Raw genomic sequence first — 11,697 nt, 5'->3', positions numbered from 1 at the left:
GATTTTTGTATATAAACACAGGAGACAAAGTATCACAATCTTTCTGATTTTTTTTTTAAAAATATGCTCATTATTCTTACTTATTCAGTAGTCCTCATCATGAAAACGACACAAGATAATTTTGGCCAAATGGCCATTATGACCATTGGGTCACTGCACCGTTTCACCTTAAGACAAGGATGGTGCAATCTTGGTCATCTATACCAGGGGAACACAGAGAACATTCAGCGTTAAATATGACACCTGTAATTAGGAAGACCTATGGTTATACCATAGCAATTTTAAGGATGAGGTAATTTTGGGAGTGATGAAAAGCAGCAATTGTTTCCAACGCAGTTTATTTATGCTGCGGTACAAACTTTGACAACCAGTATGCTCTGTAAAAGAAATGCCTGCTATTTGTTGTCCTAACGGGTTAATGTGGCTTGTTATTAAGGGTCTAAAATTTGAAATACTGTCCACATTTCTCTTACACTGCTTATTCTAGCTGCACAGGCCCTTTCATCACCTCCGTGGGATCCAAGCGGCTTGGAACAAATGAATAAAGTCTGTGAACAGCCAGAGACCTAAGGAATCATGTTTCACTAAGAAAAAACCAGAAAGGCTGCGATTAGATTAGGCAAGGTGGGGAAAGGGATACTGGCAGGTAGGTGGCCGGAAAGTTACAACTCGGGTTGTTTTTTAACTGGCGTCCTACAAATGGCCGGCGTGTAGGTGTCTCACTCGCTGACTTGTAAATGAACTTCAGGTTCTCTTTACTTGGGGAGACTTCTGAATCTGAGAACCTGGCGGCGGTTCAACGACCCCGTCCTCGGGGTCCCCAGGGGACATCTTCCGGAGAGTCCGACTGTCTGGGGCGAAGGCGCACAGAAAACAGGGAGTGAGGAGGCGAGGGACGCGGGCCCCGAAAGCCAACCTAACCCGGCCTCGCTCCCCTCCCGTGGAAACTTCCCCGGCCGCGAGCAGGGCGGGAGAGGGCGGCGGGGCAGCCGTTCTCCTCGAGGAGACAGAGAACTGCGCGCGCGAGGCGCGGGGCGCGCGGCGAGCGCGGCGACCGCCGCCTCCTCCCCTCCCCGCCTCCGGTGGCGCTGCCTCCTCCCTCCGCCCGGCTCGGCCTCCCTTGCTCCCTCCCCTCGTGGCTGGCTCCAGCGGCGGCGGCGGCGGCGGCGGCCGGCTCGGGGGGCCCCCGGGGCCCCAGCCCCGGCGGCGCAGGCGGTCGGCTGGCCCATCTGCAGGGACGCGTACGAGCTGCAGGAGGTTATCGGTCAGTGCTGCGGGCGCGGCGGGGCCGGCTCAGGCTGGGCGCTGAGGCCGGGCGGGAGGCGCGACCTGGGCGGGAGGGGACGCAGGATGCTGGGCTTGCCTCCATGCACGCCCGGGAGGCAGAGCGGTCGGCTTCTGGGCCTACCGGCTTCAACAGCTTTTTTAAAAAAAATTTATTTGTTCGTTCCGTGAGCGCTGGTGCTGCAGGAGGCGGCGCGGCGGATGTGACTCGCACTGCAGACGAGCCGCATGCTGCAAACTTTTATCTCCCCGATCGCCGGGGCGGCGGAACTGGGGACCCGGCAATGCCGCCGCATTTTCTTCCTCCCGCGCGCCGGGCCCGCAGCCTGTGGTCGGCGGCCACGCGAGCAGGAAGCCGCGGCCGGGGTGGGGTTGCGGGGGCGCCGCCCTCGGCTTCCAGCGCCCCCGCGCCGCGCCGCGCCTTGGGGTCGCGTCCTGGGGGACCCAGCGGGCGCAGCCGCGCCTCTTCTCTCCAAGCTCCGCGCCTCGGTCTCCCGTCAGCAGCCTCTCGGCGTGGGTAACCGGGCTACGTAGGAGTTGCGGAGGCCCAGGTTCTTTCCCGAGGCCGGGGAGGATGCTGGCCTCCCTCCCTGACAGCCGCTGCTCCACGCCCGCCTCGCAGCCCGGCTCTCCGCGCCGCCCGGCGTTCCCGGGTACCCGCCTCTCGGTAGCTGGGCGCGCCGCCTACTGCCCAGCCCGGTCGCCCGTGGAAAGCATGCACCCTGGCCTCCTGCCCTGCGCCGGGCCGATGCTTCCTTCTGGTCCAAGGCCGAGCTGCAAGAGTGAAAGCCGAGGCTGTCAGTGATCTGCTCCCTGCCTTTCGGTGCCTTCTAGTCGGCCCACAAATACCACCTTATCTTACATTTTAAAAACTTGGCAAAGTCGAATGGCAAGAAGCCGGCATTACCTTTCCCTGGGCCAGGCACGTGAAGGACCAGGAGAGTTGTGTTGGCCCTTATTCGATCATCTCGTCTGAGAGGCTTGTTAAACCCAGTTAGGGAACCCACCAGGTAAAGTGGGCCCTCAGCTTCAAACCTTACTGGCGCTGGGATGGGATGCTGCCTTCCCATATCTTGATATTTAAGTACGGTGATGAAAAAGGAACTCAGGATATTTCTCTTAAACTTTTTTTTCTTTTCATTAAAAAGAATGCTCCACTCTTCCCTTAAAAAAAATTAAAACAGATACTAAGAATTTCATTAGGTGTTTAAACGAGCCTTTATCATCTGCTACTGTGTGAATGAAACAGCATATACTGAAATAAACACTGAAGGGCAGAACCCTAACCCTAACCTAGGCTATAAAAGCTCCAAATAACCTAAAATAAGCATCTGTACATAAAATTCTTTGAAAACCAAGAACTTTCATAACTTTTGGCCAAAGACTCTAAAAGGGTGAGTCTTCCTGTCACTGCGTGGATTAAATATTTTCAAGGGCTTCTCAAAGCCTAGAGCATTTAGTGAGAACTCCTTTAACCTGGTAGCTAAGCCCCTTCATCTTCCCAGTTTTAAGGCCGACTCTCAACTGGCTTGCCCCCTCTCATATTCTGGTTGCATTGATTGTATCCTGAATAGTCAGCTGTCTTAGGACCCGTCTGGCCTTCCATTCCTTGTTGCCTTTCACAGGCTCTTCTCTAAGTGCCCATCTTTGTAGTGAATCTCACTCAGCTTCCAAGGCCAGTGTGAATGTTCTTGAGAAACCTCCTTCTCCCAAGGCAAAGTATGGTGGCTTCTTCTGCCCCTTTTTTATATCTCACAGCAGGTAACTCCATAATTTTTATGTGGTCAACAAAATCTAAAGGCCTACTATGTCCCAAGCATCGTGCTAGGTGCTAGCAGTATAGAAATTAATAAAAATTGTCCCTGCCTTCAAGGACTTCCCAAGTAAACGACTCTGTAAGATGTGATGAATGAGCACTGGTAGAGCACAAAGGAGGGATTGACTGCTAGGAGAAATAAGGAAACAGGGTATTCCACAGAAGACATCTGAGCTGAAATTTGAAGTCTTAAGTTTGTAAGTTGCCTGATTATTTCCACTGCTGCCTTTCCTAGCTAGGAGTTCCTAGCTGTGAACTCTTCGAGGGTCTTGTTTATCCCTCTGTCTCCAGCACATAGGGATGATGCATACGAGTTGAATGATGGTATCAGCCACATAGTTTCCATAGGGTCAGGACCAGCACACAGTTATAATCAATTTATATGCTTATTTTGTTAACTATTAGGGTCAGTATGCAAGCTTTGCTTTTTGAAAACAATGTTCTGAGCTGATCAGTTTTGTCAACTAAAATGAATAAAATCTTAGTTTAATTAAGGTGAGGGGATTGATTGCAGGCCTTCTTTCTGCTTGCAGTAGCAGCATTGTTAATTATGGTTGGTCAATTTAGTTAAAAAGAAATTTACCTGAGGAATTTTCAAGCAGAAACGCCTGCTTATTACTTCTACATTGATTTTTGCACATTCACACTGGAAAGGGCTTTTCTACATTTAAAATTTATCTCCTAATTTTCCAACTGAAAGAGATGGCCTGTGGGGGGCCCGTGTTGAAGTCAAATTGCTGGAATAGGGTTTTCCAGGGTCTTAATGTTTATAGGGAATTACAAACCCATTTCCATTTAGCGTTTAATGCTAGTTAAGTAATGAAGAGTGAACTTGTGGTTAAGCACTTCTGCTTAAACATTACACGCAGAAGTTAGTAGTTCAAACATCGGACCAGTTTCGACATGAGTGCGGGTGGACAGCCTTGGCCTCTCCCGGCCACAAGGCAGGTGTCATATGATAGGGCTGCGGCAGTGTGAACCGTGACCAGCAGGAGGCTCAGATGTGCCTGAGCAGAAGGCCAAGAGAGGCAAGGTGTTTTAGCTTTGCAGCGTGGCACCGGGCACTTCTTCGTTTCCTTCTGGCAGAGGTTGGGGGGTCTCAAGATTAGAGGAGAAGACGCTTACTAAAGTCCAAACAAAGCAGGTTCAGTTGTTCGACTTCTGTTTTAGAAAAATAAACACAGGATTTTGCAAGTCTAAAAATAAAGTTCTCTCTTTGTTATATTGTTGTTCTTGTGTGGTGAAAGATCAGTGGAGAGTTTGTAATGGTAATCTGGTTCGAAAGTTTGTGTGCGACCTGGAAATGATGTACAATCTATTGGAGGGAGCTTTATACTTAAAGAGGGGTTAACCATGTTATGAAATGATTAAATTCCTTCTTTTAGCCATCAATATTAGTAGATTTCAAATATTTCTGTCTCCTATAGAAATAACTGCTCCTGGGAGGTGTTCTAGCTCGTTTAATACTCTTCAGCCTCATTAATCTTTGTTCCTCACCACCCCCCCCCCTACCATCTCACTCTCAGATTTGTTCTTTAGAAGTATATGGGGCACCCAAAGATATGCTAGTTGAAAAATTAGTTTATTTGTTGGTGGTATTAATATTATCACTTTGATTTGCTAAACAAAGAACAGAAAGTGAATCATGTAAATGTTGACTTGGGCTTCCTTGATCGATTGAACAGCCTCAAGGAACTTTCCTGTCAAAGAGTTATATTCAATGCAGTATCAGTTTCCTTATTTGAATCGGATAGTTCTAGCAGGGTCTGTTACCTTTGTTGGTTTTCCTCTGAGAAATACTAAATAGACTCATGCCTCAGAGCATATTTGATTTTCTCAGGTATTTTTTGCAGGATGAGTCTTTCTGTAGTTTTGCACCTTATTTCTCAGTTGCTTCACTTTTATCCTGGTCAGTCATTTAGAGTGATCCAAAAGTACCACCTGCTGCATTTGTGGTTCTAGTCAACAAAAAGAATTTGGTTCCTAGACTCCTAACTGTAGTTTGACAGAGGGGTTCTCAAGTACTCTTGTTTATTTCTCTCCTGGGAGCTTTGTTTAACCATTCCGGTGCATCTCCCCTAGGCACAAGTAATAGGCAATTCTCCAGGTCTTCAAGGAGCAGTAGCCCAGAGCATTCCTCCTCTGCTCTGTGCTCTCAGAGGTTCTGTGGAGCTCTGTGGTTTAGGGATTAGAACTGGTTTTATAGATGTTCTAGAGGGATCTTGAGGACAGTGGAACTATACTGCGTCACACTCTTTTGCACAGGACCTCAGAGGCCTGGAGCACTGAGTGTGTATTTTAATCTCCCAGACCTTTAAACCGGGCTGCTTTGCTGTTGCTGTCAGTTGTTAACTTGCCTTTTATTTATTTATTTGGCTGCGCTGGGTCTTAGTTGCAGCACGCGGGATCTTTAGTTGGGGTATGCGGGCTCCTTAGTTGTGGCATGTGGGCTTTTAGTTGGGGCATGCATGTGGGATCTAGTTCCCTGACCAGGGATAGAACCTGGGCCCCCTGCATTGGGAGTGCTGAGTATTAACCACTGGACCACCAGGGAAGTCCCAGGTTGGCTTTTTTTTTTTTAGAAGAAAAGAGAGTCCTGAGATGCTTAGCTTCACGCACGTGTTTTGATTTTCATATCGTTTCACCTTTTTTTTTTTTTTTTTTTGGTAAAGAGAAAAATGTATATAGAACTGCTCTTTTCGTGGTAAAATATACAAATATAGGTAACATAAGACTTACCATTTTAACCATTTTCTAAGTGTACAGTTCGGTGGTGTTAATTACATTCTTAATAGAAATGCTTGTAAATGTGCTGTTCAAACTAGCATGTGGGAAGAATCTCTGGGTTAAGAGAAACTCATGTTAGAATTTCTATAATACTTTATGCATTTGATTTGTGACTGATAAAATTATAAATTTCCCCCTGTCTCTTATAAGTCTGTTGTATCCCCCATTTTTGATGATGTTGGAGAGTAACTTAAAACGTGGCGGGCTCTGGAGTCAGATGGCCTGACAGTGGCAGTCGCTGGCCTGGCGACCTTGAGCCAGTTATTTGGAGGTGTCTGCACTCGGTTTCCTCATTTTCGACCTGGAGATGATAACGATAGGGTTGCAGAGAAAGGGAGACTCTGGAGCACTTAGAACAGTGCCTGGCACAGGGTGAGCTCTCCGGGAGTCTGAGCCTGCGCTGCTGTGCGCTGCGCCGGCTGATCAGGTCCGAGTTACCGGCAGAGAATACTGCCTGATTCTGGCCAGACTGTGGAGCGTCCTGTCGAGTTTCTCTGCTCAGTTTGCATCAGGGAGTTTGCAGGAGGGGGAGTTGGTCCGCGAGCCCCCGCCTTCCAGTGGGCGGCCCCTTCCAGAGGGCTGCTGGCGGGGCAGCCTGAGGCCCCTGCGGGGAGGTAGCTGCAGAGACCTGTGGAACAGGACAGCTCGGGGCCTCGGGTGCCAGATGGCCCTCTGACAAGTGGTGAGAGCATCCTGCGGGAAGGTTGCTGGAGGTACGGCCCGTCGCGAAAGGGCTCTGTGAGCAACCTGCTCCGACTGCACTTTTCTCCCACCTCTGCATCCGCCCTGCTGAGGCTGCCGTGCTGGCAGGAAATGCTGCTGACTAAAAGAAGTGGTCACTGTGTGCCCCAGCGGGTCAGGGGACGGGGCATTTGTCTGCAGATCAGGTCATCACTGTTGCTCTCCTGTCTCCTTCCTTGCCTCTCTGCTCTTCCCTCTACTTTATAAATATCCTCATCTCCCTCTAATCATTGACAGCAAAAGAGAACAAAACACCGACACTCTCACTACTCCTTCCTCTAGCTCCTGCCTTATCTCTTTCCTTCCCTTCCCAGTGGAGAACCTCCCATCCACTTCTCAGCTCACTGCAATCTGGCGTCTGCCCTCTTGCTAAGAAGCCAAAATTGGAATGTCCACCGTCACCGTGACCTTCTGTGGCTGCAGCCAGTGGACACTGCAGGCTTTCCCTCTCTTCCTCTCTCTGCAGGAGTCGGCACCATCTGCCGTTTCTCCTGCTCCTTCCCTGCGTATCCCTGCTCCAGGATCCACTTCTCTATGGGTCTGAGGCTTCAACTACTGCCTAAAGTGCCCAGGGCCTCTCTGGTCTTTGGACTGGTATGAGGGCTGCCTTTTAAACATCTTTGTTTAGATACTTTACAGAACTTGATACTCACCGTGAAACTCATTGCCTTGCCACCTTTGCTTCATCCCAATCCTGCTCCTTCAACGTTCTCCATCTTACACAAGACCCTTGAGTGTGAAGTAGAAACATGCTGCTCATCCTGCACTTGCCCATCTTCCTCTCTCTCCCACATCTGATTGGTCCTCAGTCCTAAATACTCTGCGTGCTGGATCCCTTCTTTGATCTGTCTCTCACTCTTCCTCTTGGCCATTGCCAGTTCAGTTTGGGCTCTTATCAGTTCTTAACTTGGATGACTGTAATGACTTCCTGACCAGGTTCCTTGTCTGCAGCCTTGCTTCCAGCTCTAGTATGCATTGCTACCAAAGTGATACTGCTGTACCCAAATTTTTATCAGTTACCCCCAGGCTTAAAACACTTTTAGTGGCTCTCCTATCATCCTTAAGATGAACTCTGAGCAGGTGTTTAAGGCCTTCGGGAATTGTCTCTTGCCTCCCATTCAGTGTGTACCCCCCCCCCCCCCCCCCCCCCCCCCCCCCCCCCCCCCCCCCCCGCCCCACACCCTTTGTCATTTCTGTTCTCAGGACAGACTCGCAGCCAGTGGGGACCTTTTTGCAGTTGCTGAAATGCTTCATGCTTTCTCAGCCCCTGCTAGGCAAGTTTTCCCTCTGCTTGGAACACCCTTCCACACCCCTTCCGTTCCATTTTCATGTATTTAACAGAGAGCTCTGTCTCTCCTTTTAAGCGTTACCTTTATTGAAGTATAATATGCACAAGGAAGAGTATACGTGTCATAAATGTATAGCTTGATGCATGTTCATAAACGGAACCCACCCTGATCCGGTCTCCCTTTTAAGACCCGGGATAAATGATTTCACAGAAACAGTCTCTGCCCCTGAACCGCCTTCCCCTCTGCTCCTCTCTTGTCTCTTTCACTCCGGTGGTCCTCATACCCTGTGCAGATGGTTTGCCTCCTTGCCCATCCCGGCACTCCTTGAGGACAGGTGTTTGGCCTCCATAGCCCACACCTCCTATTAAAGATTCGATAAGTGTTTTCTGGATGAAGGTCTGAATTTTAGGGATAAATGCCCTCCTACCCCCTGTGGAAGAGGAACATTGCCTCGCTTGTGAATATTTGCCTCCTTGGATCCTGAAGATTTAATCTTGCCTGTGGTTAATGATGATGCTTATTCAGTTGCGTTTGGGCCAATCAGCTTAAAGGGCTCTGTAGAAATTAGCTCATTAATCCTCCCAGATCAAGAGTAAGCACTTTGAGTACTTGCACCTGCCTGTGCTGTGCAGGCAGGCAGGCAGCCAGCCAGCCAGAGGCCTGGCTTTCCTGAGGTCATTGTTCTGCGAGGTGGCCTCTCCAGATTAAAGGACCCGGAGCTCCCTGCCACAGTCTCCGTGTCCTTTTACTCAGGCATTGCAGAGCAGGGTGGGGGAAGTCCTAGCACGCCTCTCCTCTTCTTTAGAGCTTTCCTTTCTTGAGTGTACCCATGAGCTCTCTCTTGCTGTTTGTGTAGTTATATATAACCCAACCTTGAAGATCTGTGGGCCTTCTTGCTGTGTAGAAATCAGGACTGTTGAAGAACATCAGGGATACAGGTGAAACACAGCAGCAGAATATCAGACGGGTGGTTTGCAAAGGTTGATACGATGGCAGGAATTGTATTTTTATAAGTGACAAGGGGCTGGGGGGTGATAGGATTGGTGTGGTACATGCTAAGACCATAGAACTGGATCTTTTAAAGTCAAAACCAGTCTAATAGGTGTTGTAATTCCTCTGTGGTGTGTTTTTGGGAAAGGTTTTTTTCCCCGTTAAAAAAAAAATTCTCCATGTAATCAAGTGAGGTTTTACATTTTCCTCCAGGACAGTTTTGCTTAAATTATCCCCAAACAACTCCAAGATGGCCGAAGTGATTCAAGTGCTTCAGGTGTTTCTTTTTCCAAATCCGCTGTTCATTGGTCAGGTTTTTGCTGCTAAAGAAGAATTCAGTAGATTAATTAGAAAGGCATTTTAGATTTGGCTTAACTGGGAAGCAGAGGAGAAATAGCAGTCCTTTAGAGAATGGATTGGCAGTGCTTTAGTTCAGAATTGATTTAGATAAACACTTCGGGAATCTGATGTGAGTAAATGCTGGTGTATTTCAAGTTTCTTCCCATTTGCCAAACAAATATTTGGGAATAAACTCTCACTTAAAGCTTTAAAAAACTTCTTGGACATTGAGGAATTAGATGGATTGACCTTTAAACTGATTGTATATTTTGATGTATGGGAAAAACATCATTTTAAAATAGTTTTATTTTCAAACGTCTTCCTGGTAAGTGGCATTTAGTGTAACTCAGAGGCCTAGAGTCCTGGGTGTTCATTCACTTCTTTGCTCAGGTGAAAATACACATTCTTGTGACATTTATGGGGTTCAGGTTTCCAACGTTTAGTCACTGATGTACCAGAAGAGCTAGTATGATAAGTAGAGATTGATGACTTTCTATCATGTGAATGATAGATCTTCATTGGGGGAGTGTTTCAGAAGCCAGTGACCTGTGACAGTTCTGAAACTTCTCACAGTCACTCTGTTGATGGTTGAGGTCTTAGAAGAATTTGTGGTCTTGTTTTGAACGGTAGCATCAGTTTGTACCGGGCTTTGTAATAAGGGGCATTCCTACTGGTTTCTTTCCTGCTCTGTTTTGTTTGGGGATTGAAAAGGATTCATTTTGTGGATTGCTTCCTATTGGCGTGTCCTGTGTTGTTGACATTTTACTTTGAATTATTTCGTCTGTCCTTCCTTCTTCCCTCCCTCACTTCATCCTTTTCTCCCTTCCTTTCCTTTCTTCCTTCCTTTGAAATTGGCAATGTCACCAGCCCCTTTCTTAATTATGAGATGACTCAAGAAAGCAGGGGAAGAGAGTGCCCAGGGGTCGGAATGATAGGTCAGTGCTGGCTTTTTAAGGTCAGCTCCTCAGTGAGGAATAGCACAGGAATATAGGGGGATGATGAAATTTAATTTTGGAGGAAACTGAAGAGAAAGTCCATTCCTGTTCCTTTGTTTCTACAACTGAAGATTCTAACAACCTAACTTGATTTGCCTGTGGTCCAGAAGTCCTTAGAATCTCAGGCCAATGCTTCCTACCCTGTTCAGTGTTTCTTTTTTTCCTTATATTTTGGCTGCATTGGGTCTTCGTTGCTGCGCGGCTTTCTCTACTTGCGGTGACCAGGGGCTATTCTTTGTTGCGGTACGCCGGCTTCTCGATGCGGTGCTCGGGCCTCTCATTGCCGTGGCATGTCTTTGTTGTGGAACATGGGCTGTAGGTGTGCGGGCTCAGTAGTTGTGGCTTGCGGGCTCAGTAGTTGTGGCTTGCGGGCTCAGTAGTTGTGGCTCGCGGGCTCTAGACCGCAGGCTCAGTAGTTGTGGTGCTTGGGCTTGGTTGCTCCCCGGCACGTGGGATCTTCCCGGACCAGGGCTCGCACCTGTGTCCCCTGCATTGGCAGGTGGATTCTTAACCGCTGCGCCACCAGGGAAGTTCCCAGTTCAGTGTTTTCTTCTACTTACATCATGTTGATTCCTCATTGGTGGGAAGGAGGAAGTTTGAAATGTTATCGACTCAGTGAATTTTATAACTACCATTTAAATGAAGTAAATATATATCTTATCTGGGAACATATTTACCATATAGATATTATAGTAAAAATCTTTCTTTAGAGGGGTTGAAATGATTTTTATATATCTTTCTTCATTAGAGCATGTTTATTTAACATAAGCCAGGTGATATATAAACATAAAATAGTTTCATTTCAACTATCATCTTTTGCCTGGCTGTTAGAATAGACTATAAATATGTATTTTTAAAATTAATTAACTTATTTATTTTTGGCTGCATTGGGTCTTTGTTGCTGCGTGGGCTTTTCTCTAGTTGCGGTGAGCAGGGGCTACTCTTCGTTGCGGTGCGTGGGCTACTCTTCGTTGCGGTGCGTGGGCTTCTCATTGCGGTGGCTTCTCTTGTTGTGGAGCACGGGCTCTAGGCGCGCAGATTCAGTAGTTGTGGCTCCTGGGCTCTAGAGCGCAGGCTCAGTAGTTGTGGCCCACGGGCTTTGTTGCTCTGCGGCATGTGGGATCTTCCCGGACCAGGGCTCGAACCTGTGTCTCCTGCATTGGCAGGTGGATTCTTAACCACTGTGCTACCAGGGAAGCCCTAGACTATATTTTTAATCCTTAGTTAGAACCTGTCAGTGAGGTGGAAGAGTGAGTGAGTGAGTGAGTGAGTGAGTGAGTGAGTGAGTGTGTGTGTGTGTGTGTGTGTGTGTGTGTGTGATGGCAAATAAGAGGTTGAGGAGCAGGAAATAGATGTACTTCAGGGCTGATCATTAGCTGGAGCAGAGCTTCTGCACTAGAGCCAGGTCCCTGCTGCCAGGCTGATAACTTTATAGCAGTCAGAGCAGCAACGGCAT

General features: G+C 47.9%; 1 protein-coding gene across 1 annotated transcript in view; it reads left to right on the top strand.

Moving 5' to 3' along the window:
• Positions 1–236: 236 nt before the first annotated feature.
• The window catches only part of STK39 (serine/threonine kinase 39), a 316,768-nt gene continuing 305,307 nt past the window's right edge, over positions 237–11,697 (top strand). The window contains exons 1-2 of the mRNA XM_007452630.1: positions 237–292; positions 768–1,264. Coding sequence (XP_007452692.1) covers positions 237–292; positions 768–1,264 — 553 coding nt within the window. The remainder of the gene's footprint in view (positions 293–767; positions 1,265–11,697) is intronic.

The sequence above is a fragment of the Lipotes vexillifer genome, unplaced genomic scaffold, assembly GCF_000442215.2.
Source record: "Lipotes vexillifer unplaced genomic scaffold, Lipotes_vexillifer_v1.1 scaffold454, whole genome shotgun sequence".
NCBI lineage: Eukaryota > Metazoa > Chordata > Mammalia > Artiodactyla > Lipotidae > Lipotes > Lipotes vexillifer.
Note: the sequence above shows the minus strand (reverse complement) of the source record. Positions and strands in the feature narration are given on the sequence as shown.